This window comes from Denticeps clupeoides, chromosome 5, assembly GCF_900700375.1.
Source record: "Denticeps clupeoides chromosome 5, fDenClu1.1, whole genome shotgun sequence".
NCBI lineage: Eukaryota > Metazoa > Chordata > Actinopteri > Clupeiformes > Denticipitidae > Denticeps > Denticeps clupeoides.
This window is the reverse complement of record NC_041711.1, coordinates 7576428-7600325: the sequence shown is the minus strand read 5'-3', so window position 1 is coordinate 7600325 and position 23898 is coordinate 7576428. Positions and strand designations below refer to the sequence as shown.

The 23898-nt window shown below is 44.9% G+C and overlaps 1 protein-coding gene across 1 annotated transcript in view; it reads right to left on the bottom strand.

Moving 5' to 3' along the window:
- grik2 (glutamate receptor, ionotropic, kainate 2) overlaps positions 1–23898 on the bottom strand; it is a 161671-nt gene that overhangs the window by 61892 nt on the left and 75881 nt on the right. Inside the window, exon 8 of the mRNA XM_028978938.1 lies at positions 1417–1560. Coding sequence (XP_028834771.1) covers positions 1417–1560 — 144 coding nt within the window. The remainder of the gene's footprint in view (positions 1–1416; positions 1561–23898) is intronic.

Genomic DNA, 23898 nt, shown 5'->3' with positions numbered 1-23898 from the left:
TAGTCTGAGCTTGCAGACCTGTATAAAACCAGCAGTTACCACTTTTTTCCCAGCATCCCATAAGTGTTGGCTCTATTGATACACCCGTGGCTGGCATGGCAATAGGTGCTGGCCCAAAAAGGGCATCAAAGAGTGTCACCCTTCACCAAAGATCTCCCCGATTTGCAGCGCACTTGAAGCTAAGCCTCTACCCAGAAATGTTCTGGATTACAGCCCAGCCCCTGCTGTTAGAAGAGCAATTTGGAGCAGAATGAAGATAGAAGGAGAGGTATGCGAAAGGCCGGAGAGATGCAGGGAGTGAAAACGACAGAAGCTCTACTGGGAGACGGCCGCTGATGACCTTAGCGTCGTCTTCCCTGGCACTGTTCACCTGTTTCACTTTGAAATTTCCATGGAGGAATGGGGGATAAAAAAGACTCCCACCCATAAATTCCTTTTAGCTGGCGCAGAAAGAGACTGGAGGTTATTTGTGCTGAGGTTGAAGGCAAGGAGAAATTGTGCCTCATAATGTGTCAAAATCCCCTTTTCTTTACCACTAGCCCTCCCCCCGTCAGCCCATGGCTTTAGTCTTAGCAGGATACTTCTGATATCTCTCAATGCAAACACAGAGCGGGTTTAGTGGGACTAAATATAGGCTGCAGAGCCAAGCGCAAGTGACAGCAAGGTTTCGGATTAGTCGCCCCAGTTTTGCTAGAAATGGGTGCAGAGAGGAACAATTACAGTAGATTAAGATAAATTCAAATATGGAAAGTTGAGGTCTGCTACATCAAATACCATGATGAATGCCAGAGGAAAAAGGAATAAAGATTCAAACATCAAATGGAAAAGTCATACAATGCATGAGCTTTCTTCACAGCAGCTCTAGTTCCCTGATTTAATGTAGCCCAGGACATTTAATCGAATCAAACAGTCAATCAGAAGAGTTTAATGTATTAATGTTGGGACTGCAGCAATGTTGTGTCTCAAGGTTAAAAAGAAGTCGTTCTCTCCTCTACCTAGAGCTGTGTATCTACTGCACTATAAATATTTGACCCAGGCCTGTCAACCAGAGACAAATACACATACATGCGCACGCACACACACACACACACACACACACACACACACACACACAGACAGCAAGACAAAGAATAAGATATAGGAATGTGTGTGTACTTTAGTCTTCTGTGCCTTGTGCATGTGTCTGTGGATGTGTATGCCTTTATTAGTACAATTGTGTAATCATGCACATCTGTAATTGTATGCATGTGTTTTTTTTTTTATTAGTGTGCATGTTTTGCTATCTGTGTGTGAATGAACATATATTCAAGTATATTCATTCATACATTATATAACGACATATATAACAAGTATACTCCCTTCGCTTATTTGTGTAGCTGTGATTGTATGTATATATTTGAGTGTATGGTACCATACCTCTTTAATAAGAGTCATGAAGCGGTTGCCGAAGCGCCAGGGCTTGTGTCTGTTGCACTGCAGTGAGCTGACAGTAATCTGGGGTGACTGCTGCACAGCCACAGCCACCACGTGCACTGCATCGTACATCAGCGCCGCATCTGTCTGCAAACATAATGAAAGGCACATTATTATGACATCATCATCCTGCCACTGGAGCTCCCAGTCCACTTTAAGGTGGACATGGTGCCCAGGAGATCCAAGACTCCCATGTCACACTGATCATGCCTGTGCCAACTGTTTTTATACCTAATCCACTCTCGCTTTAACCTGAGACATTTTAGCAGAATCATTAGCAAGGTAAAGTCATGAGAGAACCTATCAATGTTGCCAGTCAGCCAAACAGGATTTCCACAAAAAAAAGCAATCAAATCCCCTCTCCACATTTGTTGCACAAAAATCAAGTCTGGAGAGTGATTAGAAATCACTGTTCTGCCAATCACTGTTAAAAGACTGGTGTTTGTGTGTGAGAGCATGTAGAAATCAATAAAAAACACTGCCATAAGATGATTTTAACTGTGGGCAAGTTATTCATGACGTCTCAGACATGCATGCAGACTGAACCTCAGCTCTGCCTCTAAAGCAACGTCCAAATGCATCCATATATTATCAGCACTTTAATGTGAACATTCTAATTAGAGAAGTAGTGAATTTGACATTTGCACTGTATAATAATACAGCCTATAAAGGACAAACATATCCCTTTACACTGGAATAACACAGATGTATATAAACTGACTTTCAAAATCTAAATCTGACTTTCAAAATCACAAGTCAAAAGAATTCAGATTTTCTTTAATGGTGGTGAGCAAAACATCTGACCATCCATTTTCTCCCAGCATGAAAATAAAAATGTGATTAGTGATCTAGATGTAGAACAGAATATTAAATATCAAGTGATTTTACCTTCTGTGTCTTTAACTATAAATTTTAAAGAGTTCCTTCAGCAGACTGACCTACAGCCCCGTCTCCAAGTAAAAACACATCGGATCCGAAAGAAGGACAGTAAGACAAGGAAAGATTGAAAGAGTGAGTGGAGAGCGAGAGGACAGCAATGTCCTCTGAGTCGTGTTCCCTGCTGCTGTTGTGTACAAGATAAGGGAGAAAAGATAAGGAGTGTGATATTAATAATTTCTCTCTGAAAGAGTGTTGATGGGAGTGGGTGAGGGTGTGAAAATGCTGGCGAGATTGTGAGATCCTCAGAAGGGCGGCCATCAGATGGGTGGGAGGCTGAACACTGGTCCGGTGCTGGTGGAAGACTGTCATGCTGTGGAGGCTTTGGGTTTCGAAGGCAGGAACCAATGTTCACACAACCCTGTCAATCACACTCCCACCCCATTCGGCAACAGCTTAATAATCGGCTTGTTAGCTGTCAATCACTCAGGAGGAGAGGAGAAAGCGCAAAGCAGCGGCCAGCAGCAACTTGTGGGGCAATGCTGTGGGGTGGTCCCCAGGCAGGGAGGTCCGAGCAAGGCTCGGAATTGTTACTAGCCTCTCAGCAGGGAATTTGGTGGGACGAATGCTGGACAACACTAAAAGGCATAAACACTCAGCATACGTACACACATACGTACATACAACACTACTGCCCTGGAGAGACCAGTGCTGCCATGGAGCTGCCCGGTCCAAACAGCATGCTTTGGCAGATCGAGCACAAAGTTGTAGAGAAATCCAGTGAATACCAACTAAGTAATAAGAGATGAGAAGCTGCACACAAGACCAGCTCCTGCATACTGAAAGGACCCAACCCCCTGCTTGGAAGTGAGAAGACAGTGCGTGTGCATGTGAAATACATTTATTATGTGCTGTGAGAAATTATATCAAAGTGTACTGTAAGAGTGTGTGTATGTTTAATAACATCACTATTATGGCATAAAAGGTTAGAAATGACTGACACCTCAAATTGCTGTCAAATATTTTTTACAAAAATGATTAAATGATAAGAATCCATTTAAAATCTATAAACCGGATTCCAAAAAAGTTGGGACACTAAACAAATTGTGAACAAAAACTGAATGCAATGATGTGGAGATGGCAAATGTCAATATTTTATTTGTAATAGATGACAGATCAAACCTTTAAGCCGAGTAAATGCATCATTTTCAAGGAAAAACATGTTGATTCAAAATTTCATGGTGTCATCAAATCCCCAAAAAATTGAGACAAGTAGCAATAAGAGGCTGGAAAAAGTAAATTTGAGCATAACGAAGAGCTGGAAGACCAATTAACACTAATTAGGTCAATTGGCAACATGATTGGGTATAAAAAGAGCTTCTCAGAGTGGCAGTGTCTCTCAGAAACCTAGATGGGTAGAGGATCAACAATTTCTACAATGTTGTGCAGAAAGATAGTGGAGCAATATCAGAAAGCTGTTACCCAGTGAACATTTGCAAAAACTTTGAATCTATCATCATCAACTGTGCATAACATCATCCAAAGATTCAGAGAATCTGGAACAATCTCTGTGCGTAAGTGTCAAGGCCGTAAAACCATTCTGGATGCCCGTGATCTCCGGGCCCTTAAACGACACACAACCAGGAATGCTACTGTAAAGGAAATCACAGAATGGACTCAGGAATACTTCCACAAACCATTGTCAGTTAACACAATCCACCGTGCCATCCGCCGTTGTCAGCTGAAACTCTACAGTGCAATGAAGAAGCCATTTCTAAGCAAGATCCACAAGTTCAGGCGTTTTCACTGGGTCAGGGATCATTTAAAACGGAGTGTGGCAAAATGGAAGACTGTTCTGTGGTCAGACGAGTCACGATTCGAAGTTCTTTTTGGAACTCTGGGACGCCATGTCATCCGGACCAAAGAGGACTAGGACAACCCAAGTTGTTATCAACGCTCAGTTCAGAAGCCTGCATCTCTGCTGGTATGGGGTTGCATGACTGCTTGCATGTCTGGAAAGGCACCATCAATGCAGAAAAATATATTCAGGTTCTAGAACAACATATGTTCCCATCCAGACGTCATCTCTTTCAGACCCTGCATTTTTCAACAAGATAATGCCAGAACACATTCTGCATCAATCACAACATCATGGCTGCGTAGGAGAAGAATCCGGGTACTGAAATGGCCAGTCTGCATTCTAGATCTTTCACCTATAGAGAACATTTGGCGCATCTTAAAGAGGAATGACCGACAAAGAAGGCCCAAGACAATTGAACAGTTGGAGGCCTGTATTAGACAAGAACGGGAGAGCATTCCTATTTCTAAACTTGAGAAACTGGTCTCCTCGGTCCGCAGACATCTGTTGTAAGAAGAAGGGGAGAAATGGCCTTGTGACAGGATTGACTGCAGCTGTGCTAATCACCGGTGGCCAATTCTGATGGCGCATAAAAACCCTAGATTTCCACCCCTTCGGAAGGGACGACATTTTAGTGGACCTTGTGCACGTATGTGAATGTGTTTTTGAGTTCTGGCCACACGCCTGCGGGTTTGTTTATGTTCTTTATTTAAGTTAAATTGTTTTCGGCCACCGAGCCGTGTTTATTTGTATTTATTGTTCATTTATAATGAAACCCCCTTCCCAGCATGTCCTGCTTCTGCGCCTCTTTCCCCCGTAAGTCCGTAGTCGTGACACCTTGTCCCAACTTTTTTGGGATTTTTTGACACCATGAAATTTTGAATCAACATATTTTTCCATTAAAATTATAAATTTTCTTAGTTTAAACTTTTGTTCCATGATTTATGTTCTACTCTGAATAAAATTTTAGAAGTTGGCACCTCCACATCATTGCATTCAGTTTTTATTCACGATTTGTATAGTGTCCCAACTTTTTTGGAATCTGGTTTGTATTAAAATACTGAAGTAAATATATTAAAATGATATATGATATAAACACATGAGAAATTATATTGCATCAGAATGCACATTCAATAAATAAAATGAGTTCATTTAGAGTCTATGTCCATTGGTACCAATTATAGAATGTGTAAGAGAGATGAGAGAGCTGGAGAGAAAGAGATCAGCAAAGTTGCAGCCGAACCTCTCCTGCCTGGTTTTGATGAGAATTTAATCAAAGTGAATGGATTCTGTGGCCAAATGCACACTATATATTCCCCTATCTGCCCTTTCCACTTTGTAACCAACCGTGAATAAAAGACACTGGGCCTAGATCATCTTATCTTATAAAGGTCATCTTAAAATGATCACTGAAAAAAAAAAAGAATAATAAAAATGTACTTGCTGATGGAGACATTAAGAATAATATTACATGATATTTTTCTACCTTCTACGTCAGAAGCCTCCACCCCAGTCTAATCATTAAAACTGAATTTTGATATTGAATTAAATCCATTAAATTGCATGTCTCTCACAGGCAAACCAACAAATAAAAAGAATAATAAAATGGAAGGCAAACAAGGGCCCTGTGAATTTTGGCTCTGTGGTTTCCCGGCATGAGACTATGATAGGCTGACTCACAAATGATTTAGAAACACTGCCACATAACTCTATAAACATCTCATTAAATCCAATTATGTCACTCCTGAATGAAATTAAAGCTAAACACTTTAAAAGCTGCTTTTCCCCTGTGTCAGCCGATATGAGCATTATCTCCCCCTTCACCACTCTTCGTTCCCCCACCCAGCTCTCCCTGCGCTCTCTCACAGATTTAATAAATCTTCTCAGCCAAGATTGATTTCAACACTTTTATGGATTGTTAAAACGCAGAGGTCTGATGCAGGCGTATAAGAAAGGTTTCCCCATCGCCCCCATCCCTTCTCAAAAAAGCATAGTTTTGAGTTTTAATCCCCAACATAAGATTTCTTGTCGCACAGACGGGTAGAAGAAAAGCAAAAAGTTTAAACACAATCTTATTGCAAATCTCAGAAAGCAGTCCTAATGTAAGCTGGACAATGGCACATTGTTTTATTGTATGCAATGATGGAGGGATCCCTAAATCCACACATATATTAACACCATACAACGTGTTATCGAAACATCATGCAATTGAAAGATCAAAAGACATGAACATTTTATTTTGTGAGATAATTTAACATTAATACGAGCTTCCCTTGCCTGTCTGTGGTCCTGCAGTGGCTAGAAATGGTGATAGGTGTAAAGAGTGCTTTGACCATTCTGTTTCACCTATCAGAGAGCGGCAGCTCAGAGAGTCGGATCTGGAATTTGTTTCCTTATGTCATCTTAAGGGGAAAGGTTACCTCGCTTTTCTCATACTTTTTCCACCCGGAGAATTTCCCACCCCTCCCCTAAAACATTATCTCTACCGACCGTCATGGCTTGAAAACGTGTGGAGCATTGCAGTCGCGTCCTGGAGAAATCCCATTGTGTGACTGGATAAAAGTGGCTGTAATTCTGCAACAAGGCTGAATTTTGGAAAGACACTTCAGATACATTATTAGGGGACCAATAAGGAAAATAAAAGCCAAAATTATTTTATGTAATTAAACCTTTAAATCTCACTGTCCACCTCATTTTAGACATCATACAGTACAGGCCAAAAGTTTGGACACACCTTCTCATTCAATGTGTTTTCTTTATTTTCATGACCATTTAAATTGGTAGATTCTCACTAAAGGCATCAAAACTATGAATTAACATATGTGGAATTATGTACTTAACAAAAAGTGGAGACCTGGCCTCCACAGTCACCGGACCTGAACCCAATCGAGATGGTTTGGGGTGAGCTGGACCACAGAGTGAAGGCAAAGGGGCCAAAAAGGGCTAAACACCTCTGGGTTCTAGACATGCATGTGGTGTCTGGTGCCCTGGATGCTATATGGGCTATAGCAGGCCCAGCCCCAAGCCCTGATGAAGGAGAGACAAATACATCCTGGTTCATGTCACAAGACCAGAATAGAGAAAGTCAAAGGTACTTGTTAACCAGACTCAGGTGACGCCATTTCTGTGTTTAATCTCTCTAAGCATTAATTACCCTCCTTCTGTGCATCTCACAAATTACACAAATTAATATTATTATTTAAACCCCAGCTTTTCCTTACTCTATTGTTGTTTGTCTTGTGTGCATAGCCCTCCTTGTACATCTCTACTGTTCCAATTCAGTTTGGACCTCTCATGAGAGTGCATTTGTGCCTCATGCCTATCCCCAGGTGGCCCCCTCTTTTATTTTATGTTGATTATTAATGAATTAAATAAGAATTGAAACTGATTTAGTTCATATATAAAATCACATTAATAAACATACATAGTAAAACACAAAGGTCCAATTAAGATCTCAGGTAGTTGCTGTAGCTACCCTAATTAAGATCAACATTATACCCTAGGCACTCTTATGGACTTTGGACTTTTTATGGACTATTACTTTGGACTTCTTTTCTCTAACATATTGATAGCCATGGATTGTGCTATTTTGAGCGTGTTGCTTTATACCTGTCTAATAAATCAAAACTGCCTCCACCCTTCAAATTGCTCACACTGAATTTCAAGGGGCTTTGAAGGTTGTATCTTCTTCATGACAACTTGATAAAGCACTTTACAAACAAACGCTGATTGATTGATTGATTGATTTGTATCTTTGGAGACAGTGGAGCAAAAAACTGATTTATTTACATTTACATTTTCAGCATTTATCAGATGCCCTTATCCAGAGTGACTTACAATCTGTAGTTACAGGGACAGTCCCCCTAGAGCAACTTGAGGTTAAGTGTCTTGCTCAGGGACACAATGGTATTAAGTGGGATTTGAACCTGGGACTTCTGGTTCATTTATGTAGAATGAAGACTCTACATAAGACTGACACTTTATTTCTACGGTAGGCCAGCCCTTCATAGCATCATGTCATCTTTTGACTCTTTTTTTGAATTTTTCAGTATTAGGTTAAAGTTACTGTTAAGTTACTGTTTCTTCTAAAAAACAATTCATTTTAGGCCCTTAACATGCCGATTCCTGTCTAAAAGCAGAGGTTTATAATTAAGGAAACACACCCTGTATGCACACTGTGCTTTTAAAAGGACATCGTTTCTAATAAGACCCAGCTCTAATCTCATGTGTGATCAGTGTGACTCAAGCCTGGTGATGGGAGACACCTGCACCACCCAGTGCAGCCCCCTCCTCTCAAACTGCGAGTGTGGCTAGCATCCACTCAGCTCAGACCTCAGCCCTAATCACATCTGATGCTTCCTCTGCCCAGGCGCATCGATCGCCACGCCCAGGATGGCAGCAAGTCTAACACAAACACGGGAGCTTCCTCCCCGAGGAGCTCCTTGTCATGCATCAATGCCTGCTGTCGCCACCGGCAACGGCCACGCCACGGGACCGAGCGCGCGGACGTGCGCAGACGAAGGCGGAATGAAGCAAGGCTGGAAACATACATATACATTGCGTTCTCCAAGTAAATGTGCGTAGCTGCATTAACCCGTTGAAGGATATCACTGTTGTTGTAAAACTGCAAGGTCACAGTGAAGAATGATTTCAAGACAGAGAGTACTTGAAATCATTCAGTACATACACATGCCGTTAAATATAATACCCTCAACCCTGCAGGGACTGAAACCTTGGTCTTAATGCTGAGGGATATTAATCTTGTGAAGGAAGTATAGCTGCTCAGGGCTCTGAGCGCTCGTTCTGTCTCTAATATTGTGCCGGCTGCCGTTCCGGTAATTTGTGCGATCTGAGTTTGAGGGTGTGTCGCCTTGTGTGGTTTTCCATGTGAATGTGGGCTGTGTGTATGCTCTGCCACTGGATAAAGTAAATAAGCAGAATAAGAGGAAAAGGGGGGCTTTTCGCAGCAGAGCGTGTGAAAACCATTAGTGGCTCCGCTGGTTCTCCAATTACACACAATGGGACTGCTGCTGATCATGGCGGCTAATGCTAAACTGACTGACTATGGGTGATTACCCATCACTGTGGCTACCACTTCTGCTGCAACCAGGATTACAGCAAGGGCAAGCAAGGACACAGCAACTAGTGGTCCAGTATAAGTTATATGGCTAAAGCTATCAGTCTAGCTAAGATTTCCTGCTTAAAATGGTACGCTGGTGGACTAGCCAGTCTGACCAGCTTGATGTGATTTTTCAATTTGGTCATGCCAGCAAAGACACGCTTCGACCAGCAGGTTTGATTAGATCAACTTGTGCTTGCCAATAAAGACCAGCTAAAACCAGTTACTAGCATTCTACTGGTTTATTCAGCCTTTGATATGTATACCGGAGCAAGTAGAAACATAATTTCTTTAACACATGAATAAGACAAATTTTACACAAATTGACTGAGAAAAAAATATATATATTTTATATTTCTAAAAAATAACATCACACAAATACTGGGAAGAATAGGCATCTGTCACACATCCTGACATTCAAATTATTCACAGATTAGCTCGACTCCATTCTCCTTCTAATAATTTCATGATCCATTCTCTCTCCAGGAATCCAAACATTATTTACAGTGATTGAGAATTTGATTTCAGATAAGATGTCTCTGTAATCAGGCCCTACAACATAAAAATAAATAAAACCAAGAAGCAGATGAGGAAGAGGAGTAGTACTGGAGTAATCTGGAGAAATGTGTCATTTAATCCCTCAATTACACTCTTTAGGTAGGTAGAGAGAGACTGATTTGAGTTGGCAGGGTTATATGTTATAGCATTTGTGTGTGTGTGTGTGTGTGTGTGTGTGTGTGTGTGTGTGTGTGTGTGTGCATGTGTGTGTGCATGTGTGATTTCACCCTTTCTGTGAGTGGTAATGCACTGTGAAGTTTAGACCCCTGAGCTCTTGGTCCTGAAGCCAGGCTGATTAAAATGATGGCGGCCAAAGCCCCGGAGTGTCTGTGAACATGGCCTCTTCCCCTTTACTCAAGCCTAAATGACCCTGACACACACACCTCCCCTGGCACCATCTGCTACAAGCATCCTTCCTGTGCTGCACAGCATCCATCAGTGGGAGCTAAAGACCTGCATGCCCTTACATACAATAAACGCACCAAATATATGATATGATTTACAGTGTGAAGCCCAAATAAACATTCTGGTTGTAACCAGAGAGCAAGCACAAAGTGGAAAGAGGTCATCCTAAATCTCTAAAATATTCAGAGGTGTGTTTTGGGTGTAGCGTAAAAAATTAATTTTTTACCTCACCTACAAAAGAATTGCTATTGTACTTCCATGTGTGATGATGTATTCCAGCTGAGGAAAGGAAAAATGTATCGTGTAGGAATACCACTATTCCACCTAATTATAACACTGAACCATATACAAAATAAAGGTATACATAAAATATCTTAATTATTTATTTCAAATGTAATAGTTTTTATATAGTTGTTTTATGTAGCTTTTTATAATTAATAATAATTGACATTTTACATTTGCGCAAATTTGGTTTAATTGGAAAGCAAATTGACTATATAAAACGTATTATTATTATGGCTAACTGTCCTTTGTAATGTCAGTAGCAAAACTGCACATCTCATCATGGAGCTTGTCTGACCATTTGTCCCTTCAGATACAGATCTTGCAGAAAATCATCAAAATAATCATCAAAACAGAGCCCTAAATCTCTGTCTGCATTCATGACCACACAAAGAATCAAGGTACTACCCCTGCACTGAATAGACATGTGTAACATGTCACTTTTTTCATGCATTTTAATGTATCCATGAAAAATGATCTTTTCCTGTTCGGACCCAGAATTCCTTCTACCAGATAGCAATATTCGCTCACAGCCCAGCCAGCATTTTCCTTCTTCTATCTGCCAGTCTCATTTACTTCTCGATCCCCTCCAATCACACCACAATTCTGGCTGACACACCGCTCGGCAGCTATTACTGATAAGTAAGTAAACTTTAATAAACACTCTTTATTGGACTAAATGAATCATAAAATTGTCTGGCCTGAGGGTGTTATTGCGAGCCTGTGTGTGCAGTAACGAGTTGGTTTGTTACGGTGTGGAGGTGGCCCACTGGGACTGAAGGTGACAGGGGAGTTGGCTGTCAATCATCTGCAAGACAGGGATCTAAGGTGCATTCTGTGATCCTTGGAGAATGAAGGGACTGGGAAGCATATTCATATCATAACAGTATATATGGAATTCTTAAACATATCACTTATCACTAATAATTACAAATGAGCAGTGATTTAAAATTTCACAGAATAAAAGACATTAGCATTTAATAAGCAAACCATGGGTGAAAATAATATTAATATATTAAATAAAAAATAAGAGGAGAAAACAGGATGCTTGTAGCAAGCTGGTTAGTGCAAAAGGACTAGCTCAAGGCTGCAGTTTGTTTTTGCTGATTCTGCCCGAAGCAATATTCCAGATGGGCTTTTATGTTCTTGCTTTTTCACCCTTTTTAAATATATTCAAAGATTCTTTCCCACAGCAGCGACTGCCTGTATTATCCCTCATGACACCATGCTTAAAAAGGCCTTTAGTAAATTTCCAATCGTCCAGTGTTTTGAGATACAGTAACAGAATTTAATAGTAGCAGAATTTAAAGGGCAAACAGAAATTGTTAGCTCCCCACTGTAAGGACTTTAAAATGTTGTTGTGCAAATGTGGTTGAATAGGAAAGTAAATTGACTGTGTAAAATGTATTATTATAATGGCTGATGTTCCTTTGTAATGACAATAGCCACAATGCACACCTCATCATGAGGCTTGTCTGACAAATTGTGCAGTGAAATGACCCCTGAAGATGAGAAACAGAAAGGCTCAGATTCGACCGCTGCCAAGAAGGATGAATAATATGCATGTTTTGGTGGCAACACAAATAAAACACATTCGCACAACTATAAAAGAAAGGGGGATTTAATGCACATAACACAATGTCAAACCAGCACATAACAAGACTTCATGACCCAACAAGGACACAATACAATGGGCATACATACAGAATCAGGGTAATCAGGAGCACAACAGTGACAATACAAAAACTTTTTATTATTACCAGTAATACACCCTGCCCAAGACATGACTCCTGATATGTTTCCAGGGGGCAAGCGTTAACTGGTCCACGCCGAACGATCGTCCCGTAGCTTGTGGCTGATCCCCATCTGCACCACATGCAGGAACTCGGTCCTCCTCAGTCAACCTACTCTCTTCCTCGTCCTGGGACCCCTAACAAAGCAGACGCTCCTATTTACCCTGCACACCACCAAACAGGGAAACTTGAAGCAGGCGTGCATGACCACAGGGTGAACGGTCATGCACACCGGGACACTGCTGAACATGTGACACTGCTGATGGAGATGCAGCAGTGTCATTTGATGAGCTGTGGAGTGTCAATGGTAGGTGTCCTCATGGTTAAGTCAGCTGCATCCACGTAGTGGTTGGGTCATTCTTTCATGGTGGCAGCAGGAACCGGACAAAGCAGGATGGAAGCATTTGCAGAACTACTTACAAGACAGGGCATTTTACTTGGAACAGCACACAAAATACAGGCCATAACAGACAAAGACTTACACAATACACAGTGCTTACAGCAATCAGGGCAACAGTGATGACAAAACAAAACTCTGGTTCGGAACACTAGTCCGGGGCACCACTCCAGAGTCAGGCGATGACAAATCTTGATAATGGAAGGGGTATTGGCCAACAGGTAGCATCACCCTGTGGGCTGGGAGTGACTGATGACTGATGGGGAGGAGATTGTAGATATGGTTGACAGACCCTCACTCCTCATTCGTTACCATTTAAGAGGTAAGTGGTAGCCCGTAATCAGAAAGTTGCCGGTTTGAATCTCGAGCTGCCAAGGTGCCACTGAGCAAAGCACCGTCCCCACACACTGCTCCATAAGCGCCTGTCATGGCTGCCCACTGCTCACTAAGGGTGATGGTTAAAATCAGAGGACACATTTCATTGTGTCGCCATGTGCTGTGCTGCAGTGTATCACAATGACAATCATTTCACTTTCACTTAAACCAGAGGTCACCAAACCTGGTACTGGGGAAAGTAATCTTGCAAATTTTACCTGATTCAACCTCTCTGCAGATTACCACCACGTTTTTGCATTGAATTAGAACATGGAAAGAACTCAGTTGTGCAGGGCTGGTTGATTCAGCTCATCATTGGTGAAGAGCTGTGTAAACTGACTGAATTATTAAAATTGATTTACTAGGTAATCATTGTATAATTTCTGCATTCTTGCAAAGACAAGTAAACAAAAAGAGCTGCTGGGTAGGTAGTTTTCAATCTACAAAAATCTAGAAGAGATGTAAAATAGGAACATTTGTGCATAGCAATGTGGAAATCCAGCCACCTGTGTTTTAACTAGAGAACAAAATATAGTGCGTATATAGTGCGAATTAGTTGATCCTCTCTCATGCACTCACACACACTCATCTTAGTCCAAGATGTAGCCTCTGTGATCCACCGAGTCTGGAGGGTAATGAGAACATGGCCAGTGCCCCACTTGAGCACACCCCACTGGGCTGGCATTGATCCTCGTCGCACATCTCTCAAACACGCTTGTGCCCCTGGCATGGTGCAACATGCTCGGCCATCACCTCGCCTCTGAATGTTGGCAGCCCACACCTCACTTGCAGAATGCCTAATTCTATATATGAACATGTGCTTCAAGGAGGTAAGGAACATGGTCTAAAAAAGGTCTAGATATTGTTCCCTGTAGATCATTTCTATACAAAATGGCCTTGTGTCCACATTGAGACGGCATTTCAGGGGACCCGGTACAGTTATTTTCTAAAACGGGTTCCAGAGGGAATTTCTCTTTTCTATTTGTGTGGATGGCAAAGTAGTGTGTACATTTTAAAAGATTTCATTTTGTAGAGTTTATCTCAGGGACTCTCTGGCATTCTGCAAATAGAGGTTTTATCCCAGGGTGGCTCTGTGGTGTTGCAGCAGTTTTATGACACACTCCAGTTTTTCCTCTGATCACCCCCCCCCCCCCCCCCCCCCCCCCCTATCTATTCACACGCCACATCTTCACCTGAGGGAACTCACTCACAGTTTAAATTCATTAGCTGCTTGTAATGAATTCCTCATAATTATCCCTGCTTTCAATAGAACGCGGTTTAGATTAAAGGCCTTTTCTAGCCTTTTCCACTGGAGTGCAATGTGATATTTAATTTAATCCAATCCTTTGTAAACACTTTTCTGCCATTCTTTTACTATATTATTACAAAAGACAAAGTCATGGAATGGCTACAGCAACTAGGTCACTGTTTAAAGAGGTCACAGGTGTAAAAGAGACTCTTGGTTGAGTATATGGTTTATCTGGCAGTGTCTCTGTATAAAGATGTTGAGGACCATATTTAAGGCACAAGCTGTATGGGCAGAATATAGAATGATGAACTGATGAAATGCAATTTTGATGGTTTTCTATTGGCTGGTTCACTACATGTGTGTGTGTGTGTGTGTGTGTGTGTGTGTTTGTGTACAATGCATGCTTTAATCACATACAGTGGACAAAGTGAAGTGATTGTAACATGTGATACTCAGCAGCACAGCACACGGTGCACAGAGTGAAATTTGTCCTCTGCATTTAACCCATCACCCTGAGTGAGCAGTGGGCAGCCATGACAGGTGCCCGGGGAGCAGTGTGTGGGGACGGTGCTTTGCTCAGTGGCACCTCAGTGGCACCTTGGCGGATCGGGATTTGAACTGGCAACCTTCTGATTACGGGGCTGCTTCCTTAACCGCTACATAAGCTGTGCACTTGAAGCAGAGATACATATAAGTATAAGTAAAACTCTTCCTTTCAGTAAAAGTACCAAAAGAAAAAAATATAAGGTGAAAAAGACACTCTTGGCACAACAATCTTTTAACAGAATGTCTTTAATTGTCTGATTTTAATTAAAATGATCGTAAGCATTAAATTAGATAAAGCACAGTGACTATCGAATAAAGGGTTTGACAACAGGCAAAGTTTACTTACAAACTTGACCAATTCAAATTCATTTGTACAAATAAAAAAGACGCATTGCTACGTCACAAGAGAATGGATACAAAATGCTTGCTGTTCATTTTTATAATCATCACATTTTAACAGTCTCTACTATTTGCAAATCATTCCATTCCCTGAATTGCTCATAATAAACTGCTTAAATGTAATATGTAATGATTATAATCAGTCAATACAAAAAGAGAATATAAAATGTGCTGTTTTGTGGAAATCAATCCTGGTTCTATTTAAAAAGTTGCTGATTCCCACAGACATTCTGAAACGCGAACCGGGACCAGAACGAGAGAGACGTGTAGGAGGAGACGAGAAACCTCAGTGCAGCGGGACGCAGGGAGGCAGGTAAGTTCCTCCGCGTTAATCTGCGAACGTGGACGGCGCGAGCCGCAACACCACACTGATGTTGTCGTTCGCGTATTAAGACACAAGACAGGGCAGGACAGGGTGACAGGAAGGAGTTCGCGGGTCAGGAGAACAGAGAGGACAGGTACGGTCTTACTGGGTTGAAGGTTTTCGGGGCCGAGTCGAATGGCGTGTGTAATTCAATGACTGAGCAATTGGCAGCTGCTCTCCAGCCTAATATATAGGAGTCACGTTACCTCGTTTCCGTGTTCCTCCCGGTCACATGATGGAATCATGTGACAGTACCCCCCCCCCTCCAGGGCCGACCCCCGACGGCCCCGGAGCGGCGGCGGTACGCTGCCGGTACTCAGCCACCAGAGAAGGGTCCAGGATGAAACGACTCGGGATCCAAGACCGTTCTTCTGGTCCATAGCCGGTCCAATGCACCAGATACTGGACCCCCCGACCTCTGCGGCGAGAGGCAATAATGCGCTCCACAGTGTAGGCGGGTCCCCCGTCGACGATGCGTGGCGGATCCGGAGCAGGAGGATGAAGCGAGGATCGGACAAAGGGTTTGAGTTTGCTGACATGGAAGACTGGATGGACACGGATGGCAGGAGGGAGTTGGAGATGGTATGTGAGGGGGTTGATCCGACTGAGGATCCGGAATGGTCCGATGTATCGAGGGGACAGTTTGTGTGACTCAGTCCTGAGACGTAGGTCTTTGGTGGACAGCCACACCCTTTGTCCCACTCGGAAGTGCAGTCGACGAGGGTGCCGGCGATCGTGCTGGGTGGACATCCTTCGGGAGGCAATGAGGAGGGCCGACCGCGCAGATTTCCAGGCCTTTCGGCAACCGCGGATCATCTGACGGGCCGAGGGGACCCCACCTGCAGGCACCTGGTGCGTGAAGATGGGGGGCTGATATCCATGGCAGATCTCAAAGGGACTATGGCCGGTGGCGGAGGAGACTTGCAGGTTGTGGGCCAGCTCCGCCCACAGGAGAAACCCGGGCCAAGTGCGTTCTGACGCAAAGCACCGCAGGTATCGTCCCAGCTGTTGGTTGGCCCTCTCCACCTGACCGTTCTGGGGATGGTAGCCAGAGGAGAGGCTGCAGGTTGATCCAATAAGGCGACAAAATGCCTTCCACACAGCTGAGACGAATTGGGGTCCCCGATCAGAGACGATGTCCTGGGGGATCCCATGGAGGCGGACCACGTGTTGAAGCACGAGGTCAGCGGTTGTGGCAGAGGACGGTAGGCCGGGCAGGGCGACCAAGTGGACCGCTTTGGAGAAACGATCCACTATGGTCAGGATGGTGGTCATACCACTAGCTTCAGGGAGGCCGGTGATGAAGTCCAAGGCGAGGTGGGTCCAGGGGCGATGAGGAATGGGAAGGGGATGCAGGGGCCCAGCAGCCGGAGTGTTGGGAGTCTTGGCCCGGGCACAGACATAACAGGCATCCACGTAGGCCTGTACGTCCCGTCGTACTGAAGGCCACCAGAATGCTCGGCGAATGAAGGGGAGGGTCCGTTGGCGTCCTGGATGGCCTGAGAGGACGGAGGAATGGCCCCAATGCAGTACATTGGGCCGGCAGGTATTTGGGACGTACAGGCACCCGGGTGGGGTGTTGTCTGGGCCAGGGTCGGATGCCTGGGCTGCCCAGACCTTCGTCTCGAGGGACCACCGGAGAGGGCCTAGGATGCGATGAGGAGGAAGAACGGGTTCGGGGTCAGAGGATGGTGAGTCTGGGGCGTGTTGACGGGAAAGAGCATCGGCTTTTTGATTTTTGGACCCGGGACGGTAGGAGAGTTGAAAGTTGAATTGCTCGAAAAATAATGCCCACCTCGCCTGGCGGGGATTCAGTTGTTTGGTAGCTTTGATTGATATGAGGTTTTGGTGATCGGTCCAGACCAGAAAGGGGGTGTCACTGCCTTGTAGCCAGTGCCGCCACTCCTCGAGGGCCCACCTGACTGCCAGCAGCTCACGGTCCCCCACCCCGTATCGCCGCTGTGCAGGGGTGAACTTCCGCGAGAAGAAGCAACACGGGTGCAATTTCCGGTCCGGACCGCGTTGAGAGAGGACGGCGCCAGCACCCACCTCTGACGCGTCCACTTCTACAACAAACGGAAGGGTAGGATCTGGGTGTTGAAGAATGGGGGCGGTGGTGAAATGACGACACAAAGATTTAAACGCTTGAATGGCCTCCGGGGTTAGGCGAAACGGACCTGGTGAAGGTTTGGTGAGAGCAGTGAGGGGTGCTGCGACCGTACTGTAGCCACGGATGAAGCGACGCTAGAAATTTGCAAACCCAAGAAACCGTTGCAGTTGCTTCAGCGTCGTGGGTAGGGGCCACGACGCCACTGCTTCCAGCTTCTTGGGCTCCATGGTCACACCCTGGGACGAGATGGTGAAACCCAGGAATGTGGTGGAGCGCTGGTGGAAGGCGCATTTCTCCAGCTTACAGTACAGTCGGTGGGCGAGCAATCTCTTTAGTACTGCTCTCACGTGTTGAATATGGGATTCCAGAGTGGGTGAGTAAATGAGTACGTCGTCCAGGTAGGCATACACCCACCGTCCCAGCATGTCCTTGAGAGTATCATTGATGAACTGCTGGAAGACGGCGGGTGCGTTGCATAGACCGAATGGAATGACAAGGGATTCAAAATGACCAGTGGGGGTGATGTATGCGGTTTTCCACTCGTCGCCCTCTCGGATACGAATCAGATTGTAGGCCGACCTGAGATCCAACTTCGTGAAGTATTTGGCTCCCGAGAGGGCGTCAAGGGCGGTGTTGGTTAGAGGTAAAGGTGTTCGATTTTTGACTGTGATTTTATTGAGTCCACGATAGTCCACACACGGTCGCAGGCCACCATCCTTCTTGGTCACAAAGAAGAACCCTGCCGCGGCCGGGGAAGTCGATGGGCGGATGGTGCCGTTTTGAAGCGCCTCTGCCACAAATGGCCAATTGCTCTGCCTTCGAGAGGGAGTAGAGATGTCCTTTCGGGGGAGTGGTTCCTGGCAGCAGGTCAATGGCCATGTCGCCTGGTCGGTGGGGAGGCAGCTGGGCAGCTTTGGCTGGACTGAAGACGGTGACTAGGTCGTGATAGCAGGAGGGAACATGGTCTAGGACAAGACGGGTCGGTTCTGGGTTCGAGGAGGCAGACAGGGAGGGCTGTGGCAGAAGGCAATGGCGATGGCAGTGCGCTCCCCACTCCAACACCACGCCCGATGACCAGGAAAGGTGGGGTTCATGGAGGGACAGCCAGGGGAACCCGAGGAGGAGTGGTGAGGTGATAATATTAGTCACTAAAAACTGGATCTTCTCCACATGCGAGTCGAGCCGGAGATGAAGAGGGACCGTGCGGTGAATGATGGGTCCTGCGGAGATAGGATGACCATCCATGGAGGTGATTGTGAGAGGACTTGGGAGGAGTTCCAGGGGAATGTGATGTTGTCGGATGAAGGAGTGGTCTATGAAATTTCCAGCCGCCCCGGAATCCACAAAGGCTGTGGTGGAGATGATTCGCTGATTACATTCCAGGACGGCCGGGAGAGTGAGTCGGGAGGTCGGTGGCATCAGATGTGGAGGAAGGGGCCTAGATGGCCGCGCCGTGCTGATCTGCTGGGTGTCCCGTCTCCCCGGACGAATAGGGCAGGTCAGGCGGATGTGTGAGGGGGAAGCGCAGTATGCACACAAACCCTCCCGAAAATGCCGTTGCTTCTCTTCAGGCGTGAGGGTTGTCCGTCCCAGCTGCATGGGTTCCCCCCTATGGTCTGGAGGAGTGACGGTGGGCTGAGGTGGTGATAGAGGCGGTCGAGGGGTCTGATGCAGGGTCGGAGTGGGGGCCGCAGTTTTCGGGAGTGCCAGCAGGTGGCGATCAATCCGCATCGCGAGTTGTATGAGGGCCTCATACGTTGCTGGCATCTCCCGGCTGACCATCTCACCACGAATTCGTGGGGCAAGTCCCTCATAGTACATCATCCGGAGGGCGTGGTCGCCCAGCGGAGTCTTTGCAGCCAGGGTCCGGAATCTGGCGGTAAACTGGCTGACCGATGAGGTACCCTGGCGCAGATGGTACAGCTGCGATGCGACGTCTTCCACACCATCCGGATGACAGAAGGTGATTTTTAATTCCTCCACGAATTCGGCATATGAGAGAGACGCAGAACTGGGGGAACTAATTCGCGCAGCCGCCCACTCTGCTGCAGAACCACCGAGCCGGGTTAGTAATAAGGCGATGCGGGACCGGGCGCTGGGGTAGCGGCTAGGCTGCAGCTCGAAAATCAACGAGAGAGCGGTGAGGAGCACCTCGCCGCTCCCCTCGGTCCCGTTCCAGCGCTCCGGGAGCGGCAAACTGGGTTCGGGAACCGCGGGGGGGGCGAGGGCTCTGCGCCACGCTCGCCGCTTCCTGCTCTCGGTGCGCGGCAGTCATCTCATGAACGCGCTGCCGCAGGAAGCGAACCTCCTGCGACAGACTTCCAAAAAGATTCTCCTGCCGCGCTATTCGATCGCACAAAGCAGCGAGTTGTGAAGCGCGTAATTCGGGCTCAGTCATTCTGTAACGCGAACCGGGACCAGAACGAGAGAGACGTGTAGGAGGAGACGAGAAACCTCAGTGCGGCGGGACGCAGGGAGGCAGGTAAGTTCCTCCGCGTTAATCTGCGAACGTGGACGGCGCGAGCCGCAACACCACACTGATGTTGTCGTTCGCGTATTAAGACACAAGACAGGGCAGGACAGGGTGACAGGAAGGAGTTCGCGGGTCAGGAGAACAGAGAGGACAGGTACGGTCTTACTGGGTTGAAGGTTTTCGGGGCCGAGTCGAATGGCGTGCGTAATTCAATGACTGAGCAATTGGCAGCTGCTCTCCAGCCTAATATATAGGAGTCACGTTACCTCGTTTCCGTGTTCCTCCCGGTCACATGATGGAATCATGTGACACATTCAGAGTTGGCTCCTAGCAGTGCAGAATGCAGGTAAAAAATAAGTCACCTAGAGGTCAAAAAGTAAAAAGTCCCTAAGATTTGTAACATATTCAGTAAAGACCAGAATATATGGATCTGTCAGGATTGACTGGTACCTGTGCCCAATCAGGACGGCGGCTCCGACATTTTTGTGAACTCCCTTTTGAAATATTTGTGTTTTGAGATCTGTCAATTGCCACAAAATTGTCAATTTGAGTTCTGTCAATTGTTTTCATATCCTTACTGTGGATATGAAAACTGCATGGATATAAAATCCCTAAGGATTTCATATCCTTAAAGGCTTCTTACACCATTTAAATCCTTCTAGTCTAAAGAGGATGACGATAGCAGAACATTTAAGCTGTATAAACACATTTTCCAAATGGGTGTAAGGGGTTAAAAGCACAAAGCACAAAGCAAATTACAGGCATATTATATATTTCACCTATGTAGTTTATAAAGATCCTGCGTTGTTTCCTGTGTGTTGAAATGTGTGTTTAATGGCAGTATGATACACAGCTCTTTTAATCTTCGAGTTTAAGATGCTTTTATGTTTGACACACAGAGAATGTATTCCTTCCTGTGACTTTCAAAGAACCCCTTTTCTCAATGTCACACTAGCGCTGCATCAATACACATCTGCCAATACTCTAGATGTGATTACGGCCCCGTTTAATTAGCCATCGGTGCAGAAGAAAATTTACTGGCTCTGCTGAGCCTAAACGTCAACAGACCCTTTCTGGCAAGCCATGTTTTATGTGACTTAGGCTCATCTAAAGAAAAAAGGCAGCTAACAGATCCACCGAGGGCATCTGCCATCAAAACGGCAATAAATTTTATGTGATTTTCCAGAGGCTTTTATACATGAAACGAAAACAAAGAGGGCGGCACAACAGTAGCTTGCAGCGGCCTCTTCGGTTCCACAATGATGCTTTTTTTTTACTTTTCTGTCTTTCAGTGTGCCTACAATAAAAAAAAAAAATCATCCTACTAACCTACAGGTTACGAAAAAAAATGCACACTCTCAGACTGCTCTGGAGGGCAGGACTCCAGGCCCTGGTGTCACCTGATGCCGGTGCCCGAGAAAAATGCTGCTGCAAGCGGTATCCAAGAAACCGGAAGTGCAGGAAAAGGGTTAAATGCGAGGCTAAGGGCTAATCCTATTATCCAACGTCTGTTCCCTGGAAAATAAACTGGACTACATCAAACTTCAGTGGATTATCCAGCAGGAATATAGAGACTGGAATGCAGTGTTGTGAAGTTTACATCAACACGGAATGGTGCCAGAATTCCAGAACTCTAGCTATTGTTCATCGCTGGTGGAGTTTGTGATTGTGAGATGAAGACTTTATTTAAAACGGGAATTCAACTCAGATCGGGTACAGTGAAACTCCTCAGGGCTGTGTCCAATGCAGTTCACCCTGCTGACCCACGACTGTGCAGCGATGTACAGCTCCAACAACATCATGTTCGCAGATGACACAACCATGGTGGGTCTCATCAGCAAGAATGATGAGTCAGTGTACAGAGAAGGTGCAACAACTGACGGACTGGTGTAAGTTCAACAACCTATTTCTGAACGTGGACAAAAAAAAGAGATGATTGTTGACTTCAGAAGAGAACAGTGGGACAACTCTCCACTGAACATCAATGCCCCCTCACTTCCAGACTATGCAATAGCTCCTTTCCACAGACCATCAGACACCTAAACACTCAGGGATTTTCCTCTTTGGACTGACACACACAAACTACTTTTATTTTGCACAGAAATATTTGAACATTTATTACTCATTTCACTAGTTTTGTGCTATCATTCTCATTGTTGTCTATGTTATTCTTTTATGTCCCCTTTTTGCACTTTATGTAGTCCAGTTTGTCTGGGTCACACACGTGCACTTTATGTCACTTTGTTTAAGTAGTGCATGTAACACCAGGTTCTGGAAAAAATTACAATAAAGCTCAACTTCAACTTAAACACAGGTGCCAACCTGCCTAGCTATCTCACACATACTATCATATATTTTACTGATGCTCTGGACATGGAAAACGTGCAAGACATAAGAAAGAAAAACAAAAGATATTCTAACCTATAAAATAATTATGTATTTGCACTAATATCTTAGAAATACAGCCCAAAATTTAAATAAACTGAACACTAAAGATAGTTCAAGGTAACATGATCCAATATTTATACACAATAAAGTACAGCTAACATAATAGATGTTTAAATTGAGAAATTTTATAATTTTATGCACAAAATGACAGCCGCTCAGGGAGCAGTGTGTGGGTACAGTACACCCCAGTGACACCTTGGGTCCAGGGTTCGAACCGGTAACCTTCTGACAGGTCTGTTTCATCTGTGCATCAAGGTTATGAATTATTTTGTCCCATTCTTGCCTGATGTAGGTTTCCAGCTTCTGAAGAGTTTGCAGTGCCCATCTTTGACGTATTTTTTTGTTTAATGATGTACCAAGGGTTATCTATAAATAAAAGATCTGGACCACAGGCAGTCCAATTCGTCACCCAGACACTTCTCTGCCAAAGGCTTTAAACATGGTCTGGAGAAGAGTGTTGCTCTGAACCAAAAATTTCAACATTCATAGTTCCTTCCAAAACATTAAATTTACCCATATCATATGCACTTATTCACCCCCTTTTGAACTGTGATGCTTTTGATAACATGCTGTAAGGTCTCCCTCCTCTATAGGATTCTTGCCAAAAAGAATGTCCAGCAGCTGTCGCAGCGTTTAATGACAGTCATCCCTGGAAGTATTCCTGGACCCATTTAGTAATGTCATTGTGCCCATGAGTTCCCATGAGAGATGCAGCATCATCTAAGGGCCTGAAGACCATGGGCATCCAATAAAAGGTCTTTGACCTTGTCCTTACAAAGAGTATCTCCATTTTTGGCTGAACCTTTTGATGATGTTATGCGATATAAATGAGATTTTCAAATTTGGTGTTGAGGAATTATGTCACAATCTTTTTACACAATCTTTGTGTTGGCAATAGCAAGCACGAAATTCCAGTGGAACCAACTGTGGCATCATCAGGGTTTTCCTCTGCTGGCTAAGAGTGGGCAGGCCGGCCCAGGAACTTGGAGCTCCTCTCTCTGCATGTTGTGAAGTAAAGCTGCCCCTTTGACCATCTTGCCCCATGGGTCATAAACCTGCATTCCTGCCTTCTCAAGGCAACAGGATGTCAGGCCCGCCACCTTCTCCTCTGTGATCCGCCTCTCCTCCATCATGCCTAACTGGTTAGGGTAAGGGTTAAGTCTCGCATTTAGT